The sequence below is a fragment of the Esox lucius genome, chromosome 3, assembly GCF_011004845.1.
Source record: "Esox lucius isolate fEsoLuc1 chromosome 3, fEsoLuc1.pri, whole genome shotgun sequence".
Classification (NCBI taxonomy): domain Eukaryota; kingdom Metazoa; phylum Chordata; class Actinopteri; order Esociformes; family Esocidae; genus Esox; species Esox lucius.
This window is the reverse complement of record NC_047571.1, coordinates 9,940,754-9,959,283: the sequence shown is the minus strand read 5'-3', so window position 1 is coordinate 9,959,283 and position 18,530 is coordinate 9,940,754. Positions and strand designations below refer to the sequence as shown.

The window sequence follows — 18,530 nt, the reverse complement described above, 5'->3', positions numbered from 1 at the left end:
TGACCACAGCAGTGGTTTTTATACTTTTCCTCATTAAATTAGATTTGGTTCAGGTAATCACCTAATCAGTACCTCATTAAGTAAAATGAGGTGTGCCTGTGTTGGAATTTAACAGACACTGGAATGGAAGCCATACATGTAGAGATTCTGATTTAAGAAAAATGTAAAGTGGTCTTTCAAATTTTTCCAGAGCTGTATATACATTGCTCAAAGAAATTAAGGGAACACTTAAATCAGTATAGGTAAACTTTATACCATGTGAAGGGAAAACGCCCCCACTTCTAGTGTCTGTTTCTGTGGCAGTACCATTTTCTTGCAACACTGCCACCCTATTAAGGGAGTTTTTTGGTCTTGAGGGAACATGACTACTCTGTGCCAATCTTGGATGTCGAAAGGATTGGGAACTAATGTAGACAACATTGCTGAGTCTTTGGAACATGCCAGGTAAATAAAATTGAGGATATCCCGATCTTTACTCACAATACCATGTACAGTATCTCACAAAAGTGAGTACACCCATCACATTTTTGCAAATATTTGATTATATCTTTTCATGTGACAACACTGAAGAAATGACACTGCTACAATTTAAAGTAGTGAGTGTGCAGCTTGCATAACAGTGTACATTTGCTGTCCCCTCAAAATAACTCAACACATAGCCATTAATGTCTAAACCGCTGGCAACAGAAGTGAGTACACCCCTAAGTGAAAATGTCCTAATTGTGCCCAATTAGCCATTTTCCCTCCCTGGTGTCATGTGACTCGTTAGTGTGACAAGGTCACGGGTGTTTTAAATTTGGTGTTATCGCTCTCACGCTCCCTCATACTGGTCACTGGAAGTTCAACATGGCACCTCATGTCAAAGAACTCTATGAGGATCTGAAAAAAAGAATTGTTGCTCTACATAAAGATGGCCTAGGCTATAAGAAGATTGCCAAGACCCTGAAACTGAGCTGCAGCACGGTGGTCAAGACCATACAACGCTTTGACAGTATTCCAACATGATAACGACCCCAAACACAACTCCAAGATGACCACTGCCTTGCTAAAGAAGCTGAGGGTAAAGGTGATGGACTAGCCAAGCATGTCTCCAGACCTAAAACCTACTGAGCATCGGTGGGGCATCCTCAAACGGAAAGTGAAGGAGCGCAAGGTCTCTAACATCCACCAACTCTGTGATGTCGTCATGGAGTGGAAGAGGACTCCAGTGGCAACCTGTGAAGCTCTGGTGAACTCCATGCCCAAGAGGGTTAAGGCAGTGCTGGAAAATATTGGTAGCCACACAAAATATTGACACTTGGGGCCCAATTTGGACATTTTCCCTTAGGGATGTACTCACTTTACATTGTAGCAGAGTGTCCTTTCTTCAGTGTTGTCACATGAAAATATTAGGGGTGTAACGATTCATCTACTACATCGATGTATCGATATATATTCCTATGATCCAACTACATCGATCTGTGCTCAGCAAGTTGGCCTTCCGGACGACATATCGATCTAACATGGTTTTAAAATGTAATCAATCGATTGTATCGATACTAGGAAATAACCCATTGGAGGCGATAAACGTTACTCGATTCAGTCTACCTATCCGTGACGTCATCGCCCCGGGCCAGCAGCAGCGCAAAGACAACAAAACAGCATGGCAGATGGCAGAGAAGCCGACGAGCGAGAAATTATCAAGCCACCATTGCGGTCCAGTGTGTGGAAAGTGTTGGTTGCACTTCATTTTTGATATTAATACTGTATTTGTATTATTTCTATGTTGAAAAACAACAGCAAAAGTAGCAGGTAAACCTCTTGTTAATTCAACCTGAAGAGATGTTGGTTGCACTTTATTTTGGATAGTAATACAGTAGTATTTTTATGTTGAAAAACAAAAGCACAAGTAGCAGGTAAACCTACTGTTGAAATGTTGGTTGCACTTTCTGTACTTTTATTGAAAATGTATTGAATATTGAAAATGAGAGCAGAACATTTTAACTTCCTGTTAATTCAACCTAAAGTGTTGGTTGCACTTTATTCAAATAAAATGTGAATGCATTTGCCATTAATTGTTGTTTACTTGTTTGTTTATATCCATAATTAATTGATACCTGATTCCCTTACAAGAAACAACAGGAATCTAGGAAACTTCACCTGCACTGTCCAGTATCCAGGTATTTATTTCAGTCAAACGGGTTGAATTTTTGGCTGAAAAGATACTGAATCGATTTCAAGTCATTGAATCATTTCGGATCGTATAGTTCTAAATTAACCATTATCGGCCTTGAATCGTATCGACAACTACGAATCGTGATACGAATCGAATCGTGGTTAAAATGAATCGTTACACCCCTAGAAAATATATAATCAAATATTTATAAAAATGTGTGGGGTGTACTCACTTATGTGAGATACTGTATATTTGAAAAGTATATGATATATATATATATGTATGCATGCCTGCATGTTTACCCTGATCATTTTTTTTTAAGGAACACTTAAATCACACCAGGTCTCGATGAACTAAATATATTAAAGATTAAAATCCTTACTGTACATTGTGTAATTCAATGAGAACAAAATAACATAACGGTCAATCACCAACGTACGGAGGGCCGGATTCAAACTCGCACCAAAGATCAAAGTAAACAACTGAAATCACAGGCAGTTCCAACTCGCATGAAGGTCATACACACATAGGCCCTCATTTATCAAAAGTGCGTACACCAAATTTCCAGCGTACACCCAAAACCACGATGACTTTGAGATTTATCAATATGGACGTTGGCGTACGGCACTCTCAAATCCTACGCCAGCTCAGGAGGTGGTGTACGCACGTTTTGAGTTAGTGTGGAAATGCGCAGAAAAAAAAATCCTAACGCACTGACAAACTAAAAGATATGATATATTATGACCTACTGTAAAAAAAAACAACAACATAATTACAAACTTCAGTGTTTATTTTTGTGCAACATGGACTTCAAGGTTTAATTTGTGTGACTTTACCAAAGCATTTGACTTATATGTATTCCTTCAGATGCGAGCCTGTGCGCTTTACATGACGTTTCAGGGTTAGGCCCGGCAGTTGCGCATGGACTGGGTTCAGTAATAAAAGGCTTTAAATTACCAAAATATAATTCAGACTGACAAAATAATAAAAATGACATTCTTCTTCTTTTAAACAATAATGGAAATAATAATAATAACGACATTCTTCTTCTAAATAACAATAAACGTCATTAATAATAAATATCATGAAATAATAAGACCAATATTACAAATTGTCATGCAATTATTAAATGTGAATGAATGGTACTCCACATCACATCATCATCTTTTATTCCGCTTTTTAAACTGCCAAATGAAACAATTTTATTTCTTTCTACCTCCCTGGTGATCGTCTCAATCTCCACGTCAGAGAAGTTTCTCTTTTTTGCCGTCTTCCGTGTGTCCATGGCGTAAAATGAGGGCGTGGGGGATGCAGAGACTTGAATATATAGGGGCGTGTTATTCTAATGACGATCGTTTTCAGCCGCGGCATTTATCAAGGGAAGGTATTGCGTACACCTGGATTTTAAAGGTTCGCACAGCTTCATAAATCAGGCGGTGAGAGGAGTGTAAGCAAAATCTTACGCCAACATATACGCCCGTTTCTACGCAAGAATGATAAATGAGGGCCATAGTGTGTATGGCCCCAACTTGCCTGTATGCACTCCTGACAACGTCTGGGCATGCTCCTGATGAGATAACTGATGGTGTCCTGGGGGATCTTCCAGACCTGGATTGGGGCATCAGTGAGCTTCTGGACAGTCTGTGGCACTACTTGGTAGATGTACCGGATGTACCGATAAATAACAACCCAGAGATTTTCAATTGGATTCAGGTCTGGGGAACGTGAGGGCCAATCAATGGAATTAATGCCTTTGTCATCTGGGAACCGTCTACGCACTCTGGCCACATGAGGCCAGGCATTGTCCTGCACAAGTAGGAACCCAGGGCCCACTGCACCAGCGTAAGGTCTGACGATGGGTCTGAGGATTTCATCCCGGTGCCTAACAACAGTCAGGGTATCGTTGGCTAGCCCGTGGAGGTCTGTGTGACCCTCCAAGGATATGCCTCCCGAGACCATCACTGACCCCACCGCCAAACTGGTCACACTGGATGATGCAGCATAACGTTCACCACGGCGTCTCCAGACTCTTTCACGTCTTTAACGTGCTCAGTGTGAACCTGCTCTCATCTGTGAAGAGAACGGGGTGCCAATGGCAGACCTGACAATTCTGGTGTTCTTTGGTAAATACCAATCGAGCTACCTGGTGCTGGGCTGTGAGTACAGGTCCCACTAGAGGATGTTGGACCCTCAAGCCACCCTCATGGAGTCTGTTTCTGACAGTCTGTTCCTCCTTGCACAAAGGAGCAGATATCGGTCCTGCTGCTGGGTTGATGCCCTTTTACGGCCCTTTCCAGTTCTTCTTGTGTAACGGCCCGTCTCCTGATATCTCCTCCATGCTCTTGAGACCATACTGGGAGACACAGAAAACCTTCTTGCGACAGCATGTATGGATATGCCATCCTGGAGGAGTTGGACTACCTGTCCAACCTGAATGGGCTGTAGTTACCGCCTCATGCTACCAGTAGTGACAAGGACACTAGCAAAACACTAAACTAGATAAGAATCAGTCAGGAAGGATGAGGAGAGAGCAATTGTCTGGGGCCACCACCTGCAAAACCATTCCCTTTTTGGGGGTTGTCTTGCTGTTGCCTCTCCGGTGCACTCAATACTTAGTTGGGGCTCCTTTTGCCTGAATTACTGCAGCGATGCGGCGTGGCATGGAGTCGATCAGTCTGTGGCACTGCTCAGGTGTTATGAGAGCCCAGGTTGCTCTGATAGTGGCCTTCAGCTCTTATGCATTGTTGGGTCTGACGTATCGCATCTTCCTCTTCACAATACCCCATATATTTTCTATAGGGTTAAGGTCAGGGGAGTTTGCTGGCCAATTAAGAACAGGGATACCATGGTCCTTAAACCAGGTACTGGTAGCTTTGGCACTGTGTGCAGGTGCCAAGTCCTGTTGGAAAATGAAATCTGCATCTCCATAAAGTTGGTCAGCAGCAGGAAGCATGAAGTGCTCTAAAACTTCCTGGTAGACGGCTGTGTTGACCTTGGACCTCAGAAAACACATTGGACCAACACCAGCAGATGACATGGCACCCCAAACCATCACTGACTGTGGAAACTTTACACTGGACTCTGGTACCTTGATTTCTAAAGGAAATGCTAAATGTACTTTCATTGGAGAACACAACTTTGGACCACTCAATAGCAGTCCAGTCCTTTTTGTCTTTAGCCCAGGCGAGACGCTTCTGACGCTGTGTCTTGTTCAAGAGTGGCTTGACACAAGGAATGCGACAGCTGAAACCCATGTCTTGCATACGTCTGTGTGTGGTGGTTCTTGAAGCACTGACTCCAGCTGCAGTCCACTCTTTGTGAATCTCCCCCACATTTTTGAATGGGTTTTGTTTCACAATCCTCTCCAGGATGCGGTTATCCCTATTGCTTGTACACTTTTGTCTACGTCTTTTCCTTCCCTTTGCCTCTCTTTTAATGTGCTTGGACACAGAGCTCTGTGAACAGCCAGCCTCTTTAGCAATGACCTTTTGTGTCTTGCCCTCCTTGTGCAAGGTGTCAATGGTCGTCTTTTGGACAGCTGTCAAGTCAGCAGTCTTCCCCATGATTGTGTTGCCTACATACCTAGACTGAGAGACCATTTAAAGGCCTTTGCAGGTGTTTTGAGTTAATTAGCTGATTAGAGTGTGGCACCAGGTTTCTTCAATATTGAACCTTTTCACAATATTCAAATTTTCTGAGATACTGAATTTGGGGTTTTCATTAGTTGTCAGTTATAATCATCAAAATTAAAAGAAATTAACACTTGAAATATATCATTCTGTGTGGAATGAATGCATACATTATACAAGTTTCACTTTTTGAATGGAATTACTGAAATAAATCAACTTGTTGATGATATTCTAATTATATGACCAGCACCTGTATACACATAGTGGGGAGAACAAGTTTTTGATACATTGCCGATTTTGCAGGTTTTCCTACTTACAAAGCATGTAGAGGTCTAATTTTTATCATAAGTACACTTCAACTGTGAGAGACGGAAATAAAAAAGAAAATCCAGAAAATCACATTGTATGAGTTTTTAATAATTAATTAGCATTTTCTTGCATGACATAAGTATTTGATCACCTACCAACCAGTAAGAATTCCGGCTCTCACAGACCTGTTAGTTTTTCTTTAAGAAAGCCTCCTGTTCTCCACTCATTACCTGTATTAACTGCACCTGTTTGAACTCGTTACCTGTATAAAAGACACCTGTCCACACACTCAATCAAACAGACTCCAACCTCACCACAGTGGTCAAGACCAGAGAGCTGTGTAAGGACATCAGGGATAAAATTGTACACCTGCACAAGCCTGGGACGGGCGGTCAATCTCCCTCGGTCTGGGGCTCCATGCAAGATCTCACCTCGTGGGGCATCAATGATCATGAGGAAGGTGAGGGATCAGCCCAGAACTACACGGCAGGACCTGGTCAATGATCTAAAGAGAGCTGGGACCACAGTCTCAAAGAAACCCCAAGAACACCATCCCAACCGTGAAGCATGGAGGTGGAAACATTCTTTGGGGATGCTTTTCATCAAAGCGGACAGGACGACTGCACCGTATTGAGGGGAGGATGGATGGGGCCATGTATCGTGAGATCTTGGCCAACAACCTCCTTCCCTCAGTAAGACAACTGAAGATGGGTCGTGGCTGGGTCTTCCAGCATGACAACGACCAAAAACACACAGCCAGGGCAACTAAGGAGTGGCTCCGTAAGAAGCATCTCAAGGTCCTTGAGTTTTGGGGCTGCCCAGCGACAGCCCCAAAACCTGAAGGATCTGGAGAAGGTGTGTATGGAGGAGTGGGCCAAAACCCCTGCTGCAGTGTGTGCAAACCTGGTCAAGAACTACAGGAAACGTATGATCTCTGTAATTGCAAACAAAGGTTTCTGTACCAAATATTAAGTTCTGCTTTTCTGATGTATCAAATACTTGTCATACAATAAAATGCAAATTAATTACTTTAAAATCATACAATGTGATTTACGTGTTTATATATATATATTATTTGATGCCACTTGTGTACCTACTGGTTTCATCATTTACAAATCACAACAGTTTTCATACAGATATCAAAATTCTACACACCCTAATTTGAAACTTGTTTGTGTACAGACTGATAAATCTTACCTTTAATAAGATCTTGAAACCAACAATATTTAAGTGAGAAACAAATGGATAATTTCTCTGAAAATATAAAGTGTGCACCCCCCACAACAAAACTTGGTAGAAGCACCTGTTTTTAAAATATGCAGCCACACAATGGCTCTGTTGACTTTCATTGACACTCTTTGGTACTAATATTAACCAGAAACACCTCAACTGTCCCAGTATATTAAGGTTACAACAAGTATCAAGTGAAACCTGAGAATTTATATTTTAACCTCATAGTAATGTTTTGATTTGAAATCCAGTCTTTTAGAGTGAAGTACCAAAGAAAAGAAAAAACCTTACTGTCCCAATACTTGAGGGCACTCATTGTATTGCTAAAAATCTTGAGTTTCTCCCTGATTTAAAGGCTTCCTTCACAAGAATCCCCAATAACCTTTATTTTCCATGTTACATAATTATATTAGTGGTATTCCACCTGTACATTGCATGTATACTGTCCCCAATCCTCATATGGAAAAGCCATAATGAATAGCATTACTAGTACCTTGAGATTGATTCCACCCTGTGAGCCTTTTGTGTCTTTTGCCAGCTGGTTGCTGCAGTGATGAATTTCATTGTGATGTAACTCTGCATAGCTTCCAGGGCACAGCTCCACACCTGCACCCTGCAAAGGTCAGCAATGTCAAGTAATTTGGCTCATTTTCTAGAATGAATCAGCTTTTTTTCAACATTGTCTATTTTGCATGGTATCATTTGAAGTCTGCCAACTTACATCGGATCAAAATTCAAAGCAGAATCAAAAGTGCCTTTGTATATCTAAGCATATGTGTGAAAGTAGGACTTCTAAGGGGTGGTAGACCTTTTCCGTTGAGGTAAAATACTATACACATCCCCAGAATTGTACTTGGTGTAAAAGGTTCTGCTAGTGGTAGACAACATATAAAGACAAAATGCACAAAGTCAACTAAAGCCATTTTCTAATTACAAATGCAAGTTACTCCCAATTTATTCCAAAAAATTGCAACAATACAAAAACCATCCCAAAAACAACAACCTGTGCACCGGAGATCTCACAGTTCTTCATGACCAAAGAAGCTCCAGTCAGGACGCACACTCCTGTGCCTTCACACTTCAACAGGCAGTTCTCCAGGGTCGTCTGCCCTGACTCCACAACAACGATGCCACCGCAGGTTCCATGCTGCACCAATGTCAGGTTCATGAGCATCAGCTGGGAGGCTTTGGATGCCACAAAGTGGTCGTAGGATGGGGCGGAGTGGATCTGCACATCTTTTCTTACTCCTTCTCCTGAACAGTATATAGTTATTAAATTGAACTAACACTTAACTATCACTTGCTGCTACTATAATCAGGTGTTACAGTGTTAGCTTTACCTTCTCTATCAGTTCTATCATATTATGGTTCTAAAGGTCACCTGTACTTACTGACCCTTTATTGTAATATCATCGGTGAGGGACGCCAGTGCAGCTGTGTGGTAGTCCCCTGGGAAGACCACCACTGTGTCTCCAGAGTAGCAGGAGTCTAGAGCGGCTGACAGATTGTCATGCTGACGCATCAGAACATCTTCAGAGAAGCTCTTAATCTGGGGGGTCACAATAGAATACAGATGAACAGCTCAGAAATAACTGAGATGATGTGCAGTATCTCAAGACACAGCAAATATTTTCATACCATATAGAGGGTGGGCAGTTCTCCCCCAATTCTGTCTCAATTTTAACCAAGCCCATTTTTGAAATCCCACATTTATTAAATATTAGCAGGCTGTATATGCCACCAATTGCAGACTAGGCACACCAACCATGTCTTTTGTCATCATCTGGGCAACAATATGTGTCACAGTCTTTCCAGATGTTCTCCGTCCCTTTCTGCGTTTATAGATCCTCGGACAGAAGGGTCCATGACTTCTGGAGACATTTAAAACAATAGGTTGATATTAAAACAATACTACTGGTCATTTTGAGAAGTGCTGGGGATCACTTGTTGATTCATAACCTAATTAGCCTTGAAAGTTGGATGTTTGGAAAGTTAATAGGACCAAACAAAATTTTTCACCTGAGTCGCAGGTCTTCCCAGAACTTCAGGATTCCGCAGAGCATTAACATTTCGTAATATTTTTTCCAGCACTCCACAGCTTCACTGGGTAAGGCCTCCCCACGGATGTTGGTCTGGAACATTGTCAATTCCAGTCGTTTGCTTTGGTACGCCACTAGGGTCTTGTAGTATCTCTCAATGATTGGACCCGGAATGATTCCATCCTGAATATCATAGTACCTGCAAACCAAGGCAAAGCATAATCCATGTCATCTAAATTTTCAATATGACAGATACTTCATATCTAGTCTGTGTGGCATTCTTTGGATGGCTGTGCAAGAAGTGAGAGGGTGTGCTTACAGCTGTATGCGTTTCTCAATCAGCCCGGCATACTCGTCACACTCCTCCTCATCATCCCAGTCTCTCCAGAGAAAGTCATAGAAAAACCTGCATGGTTGACATAAAAAGCAGAAATATATTGTAAGATTTCTTTTTTAGGGAAAATAAATAAATTAATGTGAAAACATTAGTACACAACCAGGAAAGTTTTTTTTAAATATTTGGGAACATTTTATATATTTTGGGGCATTTGGATATTTCAGCTAAATTCCAACCGCATTCATTGATAAAGGTAACCCAATTTAATAAATCACACAAACTCTGAAACCATTTATGCCACTAAAATAATGGGGAATATCCCTGCAGATAGTTTTTTTTTACATCACATGAATTGGGTAAGATTATAATCAGATGAAAAGTATACAAAACATTCACTGGAGAGTAATTTGGGAGGGTCCAGCTTTCAATAAAGATTAAGGAGGTCGAAGGACACAATTAGCAACTAGCAATTGAGCAAGGCCACTAGCCTTGGGTGGAAAACAAAACACAGCATAAGGTAAGTTAGGTAAGATGAACATCAGTAGATCACAAGGCCTACAGTACTTGCAGAGTGCTTCAAACCAGATCCAAACGTGGTCTGGTTTGATCTTAACCACATGGGTGTGTGGTAACACACAATGCCAAGATCAAAAGTCCTATCAGAGGCCCACAGAAGATTATTGATGCCCATGTGTCTGGGAGGGGTTAGAAAGCCATATATATGTGTGTATTTATGTATGTATGTACAGTATCTGTAAGTGGGTCCAAACTATTGACAGGAACTGTATGTGTATGAGCACATTATTAAGGGAGTTAGTCTCCCTTGTTTTATTATTAAGGTTGTTAGAGTCCCCCTTGTTATATTATTAAGGTGGTTAGAGTCCCCCTTATTATATTATTAAGGTGGTTAGAGTCCCCCTTGATATATTATTAAGGTGGTTAGAGTCCCCCTTGTTATATTATTAAGGTGGTTAGAGTCCCCCTTGTTATATTATTAAGGTGGTTAGAGTCCCCCTTGTTTTATTATTAAGGTTGTTAGAGTCCCCCTTGTTTTGAAACCCCCTTAATGATGAACAACATTATGAGTTCTGTGACGTCGCCCGGTATGGCGCAGCTGGGGCCCCACCCTGGAGCCAGGCCCGGGGTTGGGGCTCGTACGCGAGCGCCTGGTGGCCGGGCCTTTCCCCATGGGGCTCGGCCGGGCTCAGCCCGAATGTGCGACATGGGGCCGCCTTCCCGTGGACTCACCACCCACAGGAGGGACCATAAGGGGCCGGTGAGGAGAGGATCGGGCGGCAGTCGAAGGCAGGGGCCTAGACAACCCGATCCCTGGAAACGGAAACTAGCTCTAGGGACGTGGAATGTCACCTCGCTGGCGGGGAAGGAGCCTGAGATCGTGCGCGCGGTTGAGAGGTTCCGACAAGAGATAGTCGGGATCACCTCTACGCACGGCTTGGGCTCTGGAACCACACTCCTTGAGAGAGGATGGACTCTTCACCACTCTGGAGTTGCTCATGTGTTGGAGTTTACCCCGGTGAACGAGAGGGTCGTTTCCCTGCGCCTACGGGTCGGGGATAGGTCTCTCACTGTTGTTGGTGCCTACGGGCCGAACCGCAGTGCAGAGTACCCAACCTTCTTGGAGTCTCTGGGAGGGGTGCTGGAAAGTGCTCCGACTGGGGACTCTATCGTTCTACTGGGGGACTTCAACGCCCACGTGGGCAATGACAGTGACACCTGGAGGGGCGTGATTGGGAGGAACGGCTCCCCTGATCTGAACCCGAGGGGTGTTCAGTTATTGGACTTCTGTGCTAGTCACAGTTTGTCCATAACGAACACCATGTTCAAGCATAAGGGTGTCCATCAGTGCACGTGGCACCAGGACACCCAAGGCCGCCGGTCGATGATCAACTTTGTTGTCGTTTCATCTGACCTGCGGCCGTATGTCTTGGACACTCGGATGAAGAGAGGGGCGGAGCTGTCAACTGATCACCACTTGGTGGTGAGTTGGATCCGATGGCGGGGGAGGAGGCTGGACAGACTCGGCAGGCCCAAGTGTACTGTAAGGGTCTGCTGGGAACGTCTGGCCGAGTCTCCTGTCAGAGAGATTTTTAACTCCCACCTCCGGCAGAGCTTCGACTGGATCCCGAGGGAAGCTGGAGATATTGAGTCCGAGTGGACCATGTTCTCTACCGCCATTGTCGAAGCGGCCGCTCAGAGCTGTGGCCGTAAGGTCTCCGGTGCCTGTCGAGGCGGCAATCCCCGAACCCGGTGGTGGACACCAGAAGTAAGGGATGCTGTCAAGCTGAAGAAGGAGTCCTATCAGGCCTGGTTGGCTTGTGGGACTCCTGAGGCAGCTGACGGGTACCGACAGGCCAAGCGGACTGCAGTCCGGGTGGTTGTGGAGGCAAAAACTCGGGCCTGGGAGGAGTTCGGTGAGGCCATGGAGAAGGACTATCGGCTGGCCTCAAAGAGATTCTGGCAAACCGTCCGGCGCCTCAGGAGAGGGAAACAGTACCCTACCAACGCTGTTTACAGTTGAGGTGGGCAGCTGTTGACCTCAACTGGGGATGTCGTCGGGCGGTGGAAGGAGTACTTCGAGGATCTCCTCAATCCCGCCGTCACGTCTTCCATTGAGGAAGCAGAGGATGAGGGCTCAGAGGTGGACTCGTCCATCACCCGAGCTGAAGTCACTGAGGTGGTCAAGAAACTCCTCGGTGGCAAGGCACCAGGGGTGGATGAGATCCGCCCTGAGTACCTCAAGTCTCTGGATGTTGTGGGGCTGTCTTGGTTGACACGCCTGTGCAAAATCGCGTGGCGGTCGGGGACAGTGCCTTTGGAATGGCAGACCGGGGTGGTGGTCCCTCTTTTTAAGAAGGGGGACCGGAGGGTGTGTTCCAACTATAGGGGGATCACACTCCTCAGCCTCCCCGGGAAAGTCTATGCCAGGGTTCTGGAGAGGAGAATACGGCCGATAGTAGAACCTCGGATTCAGGAGGAACAGTGTGGTTTTCGTCCAGGCCGTGGAACACTGGACCAGCTCTATACCCTCTACAGGGTGATGGAGGGTTCATGGGAGTTTGCCCAACCAATCCACATGTGTTTTGTGGATTTGGAGAAGGCATTCGACTGTGTCCCTCGCAGCATCCTGTGGAGGGTGCTTCGGGAATATGGGGTCCTGGGTCCTTTGCTAAGGACTGTCAGGTCCCTGTACGACCGAAGCAGGAGCTTGGTCCGCATTGCCGGCAGTAAGTCAGACTTGTTCCCTGTGCATGTTGGACTCCGGCAGGGCTGCCCTTTGTCGCCGGTTCTGTTCGTAATTTTTATGGACAGAATTTCTAGGCGCAGCCAGGGGCCAGAGGATGTCAGGTTTGGGGACCACACAATTTCGTGTCTGCTCTTTGCGGATGATGTTGTCGTGTTGGCCCCTTCAAGCCAGGACCTTCAGCATGCACTTGGACGGTTTGCAGCCGAGTTTGAAGCGGTGGGGATGAAAATCAGTACCTCCAAATCCGAGGCCATGGTCCTCAGTCGGAAAAGGGTGGCTTGCCCACTTCAGGTTGGTGGAGAGTGACTGCCTCAAGTGGAGGAGTTTAAGTATCTAGGGGTCCTGTTCACGAGTGAGGGAAGGATGGAACGGGAGATTGACAGACGGATCGGTGCAGCTTCTGCAGTAATGCGGTCGATGTATCGGTCTGTCGTGGTGAAGAAAGAGCTGAGCCGCAAGGTGAAGCTCTTGATTTACCGGTCAATCTACGTTCCTATTTTCACCTATGGTCATGAGCTTTGGGTCATGACCGAAAGGACAAGATCCTGGATACAGGCGGCCGAAATGAGCTTTCTCTGCAGGGTGGCTGGGCGATCCCTTAGAGATAGGGTGAGAAGCTTGGTCACCCGGGAGGAGTTCAGAGTAGAGCCGCTGCTCCTCCACATCGAGAGGGGTCAGCTGAGGTGGCTTGGGCATCTGTTTCGGATGCCTCCGGAACGCCTTCCTGGGAAGGTGTTCTGGTCCCGTCCCACCGGGAGGAGACCCCGGGGAAGACCTAGGACACGCTGGAGGGACTATGTCTCCCGGCTGGCCTGGGAACGCCTCGGTGTCCCCCCGGAAGAGCTGGAGGAAGTGTCTGGGGAGAGGGAAATCTGGGCATCCCTGCTTAGACTGCTGCCCCCGCGACCCGGCCCCAGATAAGTGGAAGATGATGGATGGATGGAGTCCCCCTTGTTATATTATTAAGTTGGTTAGAGTCCCCCTTGTTATATTATTAAGGTGGTTAGAGTCCCCCTTGTTTTATTATTACATCGTTTTTGACCCTTGCAACCTGTTCTTTCCACAAAAAAAGATCGCATTTGCTTTGCCTAGAACGCTATGGGCGACATTCCACTCATAGAACTGGAGTTACAAAAGTAACCATTGTTCTATATCGTGAAGCTTTGCCCATAGGTGCTTTGCTCCTATTTGTTTAGGGCAAAGCGAGCGAGCCCAAGATGTACTCCCTGCCGGTCTCCCACCTCACCAACGAGATAAGTGCCAAACAGGACGGCTCAGGCATGGAGTAACCACGACACCGACCCGCTTCCATCCCGCTCACACCAAGCACTTACGTTTGTGCACTCAGAAACAGCCCCAAACTAATGCACGCACGGCATCAACCTCACCGGGACCTCCTCAATCAGCCTTGACTGAATCGAAGCATCCGAGGCCAGCCCAGAGAACACGCAGAGACCCGGACTCTGCGCACATGCAGACGCTCAAGCACACATAATGCGAGCATCACACACAAAATCGCACAGGCACACCGGAGCAACGGACAGACCAATGTCAAATGCACCGTCCCAGTAGCTCAACAGACCCAACTCACACCCCAGAATCAGCCACACTGAGCACAGAGTGAGCCAGCGTGCCTGCAGCCATGTCACTCAAGTAAAATCGGACAAACGGCGACGGCGTCCCCCAAGACGCAGCAGCACAAATGTCCTCTACCCCCACGCCCCTAAACAGAGCGGCCGAGGCCGCCACCCCACGCGTGGAATGGGCCCTAAACCCCCTAGGCATAGGAGTGCCACGTGACTTGTAGGCCAGATCAATCGCCTTACACAACCAGTAAGACAGACGCTGTTTCGACAAAGGCTGGCCCTCCTTGGAGCCACCGTGACACACAAAGAGCTGGGGCGTGGTCCGCATCACGGCCGTGCACTGCACATACTGTGCCAAAGTGTGCCAAAACGCCCACAACACCATTTTCATGGAACGAAACAAAGCCTTGATCACCCTGGGCAGAACGGCCGGGTTAGGGATTAACACAGCCTTGCTACCATCGCCATTGATGGCAAGATAGCCAGGCTGCGTCGACAGCACACAAAGGTCACTGACTCTCTTAGCAGAGGTCAGAGCCAACAAAAGCGCTGTTTTAAGGGACAGCATCTTCCTCGGCCCTGACCGCTGCAGGGGGGCTGTCCGCAAACAGCCAACCCGCCCAAGGCGGGGCCAACCCGAAAGGGAGAGGATAAAGCATGAGTCAACTGGGCCCATCTCCCCATCGGTTACAGCCGTAACCATGGAGACAGCGGCTCCAGCAGGTGGCGCAGCCGAGCATAGCTGGCCTGACACCTCAGTGGGGCAAGCAGAGAACTCCGCTTCGCCCAACAGAAACCGAAGAAGGTGAAGCCATCCTTGGCTTGTTGAGAATCACCGAAGACTGCATATCTAAACTTTCTCGTGAAGAAAGAAGGGAGACCCAACAGAGTATGACAACCTCTTTTATAGCCATGGGTCAGATGGCCATGAGAGGTGTGATTTGCATATTTACATTTTCAGTGCCTGCCTATTGGCAGAGGGGTAAACCAATAGGAGCGAAGCCCCTATGGGCAAAGCTTCACGATACAGAACTATGATTGGTCAAAAAGACGACTTTTGTACCACACCGAGGGGGGAGAAGTGCCAAGCGCATTTTAATGTGAGAACAAGCAAAAATTAACACAGGAAGAGTGGCAAAGATGACAAGCAAATGTTTATTATGATACTATGAATACTTACAGGCCCCGAGCCAGTGGCCCATGTTAATGTTGAACCCTGGAGTCCCCCTGATTTATTGATGTTTTCTTTCTAGTATTTGTTTTTATTCTACTGTATTTTTATATTCATTCTTTTCTTTTCTATTGTGGTATATAAATAAACTTGCTTGCTTGCTAGAGGATGTCGGGCCCTCATGCCACCCTCATGGAGTCTGTTTCTGACCGTTTGGTCAGAAACATGCACACCAGTAGCCCACTGGAGGTAATTTTGTAGGGCTCTGGCAGTGCTCCTCCTGTTCCTTCTCACACAAAGGAACAGACACCAGTCCTGCTGCTGGGTTCATGCCCTTCTACGGCCCTGTCCAGCTCTCCTTATTTAACAGCCTGTCTCCTGGGATCTCCTCCATGCTCTTGAGACTGTACAGGGAGACACAGCAAACCTTGCAACGGCATGTATGGATGTGCCATCCTGGAAGAGCTGAACTCCCTGTCCAACCCGAACGGGATACAGGTACCGCCTCATGCTACAAGTAGTGACAAGGACACTAGCAAAACACTAAACTAGATAAGAATCAATCAGGAAGGACGAGGAGAGAGCAATTGTCTGGGGCCACGACCTGCAAAACAATTTCCTTTTTGGGGATTGTCTTGCTGTTGCCTCTCCAATGCACATGTTGTCAAATTAACATGGGGGGGGGGGCAAATATACATGGTATTGTAAGTAAGGATTGTGATACCCTCACTTTTATTTACCTGACATGTTCCAAAGATTCAGCAATGTTGTCTACATCAGTTCCCAATCCTTTAATGGGGTAGACATCCAAGATTGGCACAGAGTAGTCATGTTCCCTCAAGACTTCTTCAAAAAACTCCCTTGATAGGGTGGCAGTGTTGCAAGAAAACGGTTCTGCCACAGAAACAGACACTAGAAGTGGAGGTGTTTTCCCTTCACATGGTATAAAGTTTACCTAGACAGGCAAATGTATAAAAAATTGGTCAGATACTTAGTCCTCCCATCAATGGCTGTTGAGGATAATATGTTTTTTACAGCAGTACTATAACTCTAGCTAGCACTGGTAATCATTTGAGAAGATGCGGAGGTCTTAAGGACATTGTTACAGGGTACCGTACAGCAGTGTTTCCCAAACAGAGTGCCGCGGCACCACAGTGACGACAGGCCAGGGGTGGCGTGCAGAATTTCTGCTCATTATAGTAAACAATTGGCTTTTGGTTATTAAAATGTGTTCAAGTTGACTTTTTTCCATTAAACATCCATCTTCTTTCTAAATGAATCTTTTGAATGATTTGAAACAAAACATGCACATTCAGTACTGTAAGCATATGTCAATATTAAACAGATGTTGTGTAAACCGTTTTGTTTTTAAGGCTCATGGTTTATGGGCAAAAAAATCTGTATGGTGTGCAATGGTTTAGAAAAGTTTGGGAACCACTGCTTATACACTCACCGGCCACTTCATTCTATACACCTTTTCAACTGCTTGTTAACTCATTATCTAATCAGCCAATCACATGGCAGCAAATCAATGAATTTAGGCATGTAGACATTGTCAAGATAATCTACTGAAGTTCATACCAAGCATCAGAATGTGTAAGAAAGGTTTGAGTTACTTTAAATGTGGCGTGGTTGTTGGTCCCATATGGGGCTGGTTTGAGTATTTCAAAAAGGCTTATCTACTGCGATTTTCCCCCACAACCATCTCTAAGGTTTACAGAGAATGTTCCAAAAAAGAAAAAATATCCAGTGAACGGTGGTTCTCTGGGTGAAAATGCCTTATTGAGGGCAGAGGTCAGAGGAAAATGGCCAGACCGGTTCCAGCTGATAGAAATGCAACAGTAACCAAATAACCACTAATTACAACCAAGGTATCTTTGAGGAATGTTTCCAGCACCTTCTTGAATCTATGCCACGAATTAAGGCACTTTTGAAGGCAAATAGGAGTCCAACCCGGTACTAGCAAGGTGTAACTAATGTAGTGGCCGGTGAGTGTATAGTTAGATAGATATTGATAATTATTTGACGCCAGAGGCAGCCACTGTCAAACAAGAACACGATACAGCACTGCGCGCATAAGCAACCCGTAGCAGTGCTGATGATCGCCGAGTAAGCTAGCTAGTGTATGACTGTTCTCAAATCTGTTACGATTTGAACACTGCAGTAGTAATGTTACTGTTATAAACGTCACAGTACGTTAACTAATTAAATTGCTGGCTTAACTTACGTTGACAAGCACACCCGGGAGTGACATGTCCCCAATATCGCAGTTTACAAATAGGACATTTGGATGGGGTTTCCACACTGCAATCAAAGAGCGTTTGTGGGCAAGTTGTTCTGTTATGTAGCTACTTATAGCTTCTCCTGCATCTTCTGCCTGTTAGTGTTAAAGCCGGTTGGGTTCGTTAAGTGGCGAGGTTGTTATTTAGCATCACCCGTTACCTGGCAAGCTAGCCTATGTAAAAGTTAGCAAAATAACGTTAATAAGCTTACAGTACTAGCTAGCTATCGGCAATGTGTACGGTTATCTAATGTAGCTCACTAGGCACGACTCACTGAACAGTTGCGAATCATCTGATCGCAAAAAAGAGCCACTCGTTCATCGTTGGTATATGCCCGGTTGGAGATGAAGATTTCTGGCAAAACTTGCGCTGCTTCAAAATCACCAGGCTCCTCGCCGTCAGAATTCGGGGTTAAAATTGTCCTCATAGGCACTTTATTGATGACAATTTGAGGAGTGTCAGCAGAAAACACTGACGTTTCGTCATGGCTTGTCAATTCACTTTTTGGAATGGCTTTTGAAGCGTTA

At 45.5% G+C, this 18,530-nt stretch overlaps 1 protein-coding gene across 3 annotated transcripts in view; it reads right to left on the bottom strand.

Moving 5' to 3' along the window:
• LOC105018241 (testicular spindle-associated protein SHCBP1L) overlaps positions 1-18,530 on the bottom strand; it is a 20,809-nt gene extending 2,279 nt beyond the window's left edge. The window contains exons 1-9 of one of the 3 annotated variants that reach the window (XM_010883525.3): positions 18,278-18,530; positions 17,949-18,098; positions 16,462-16,676; positions 9,682-9,768; positions 9,343-9,561; positions 9,089-9,194; positions 8,719-8,872; positions 8,327-8,577; positions 7,817-7,936 (exon numbers count right to left, since the gene is read on the bottom strand). In XM_010883525.3, the coding sequence (XP_010881827.1) occupies positions 7,817-7,936; positions 8,327-8,577; positions 8,719-8,872; positions 9,089-9,194; positions 9,343-9,561; positions 9,682-9,768; positions 16,462-16,676; positions 17,949-18,098; positions 18,278-18,430 (1,455 nt within the window). In that variant the 5' untranslated portion in view covers positions 18,431-18,530. The remainder of the gene's footprint in view (positions 1-7,816; positions 7,937-8,326; positions 8,578-8,718; positions 8,873-9,088; positions 9,195-9,342; positions 9,562-9,681; positions 9,769-16,461; positions 16,677-17,948; positions 18,099-18,277) is intronic. The other 2 variants (XM_020045593.2, XM_020045594.2) reach the window with 2 other exon arrangements.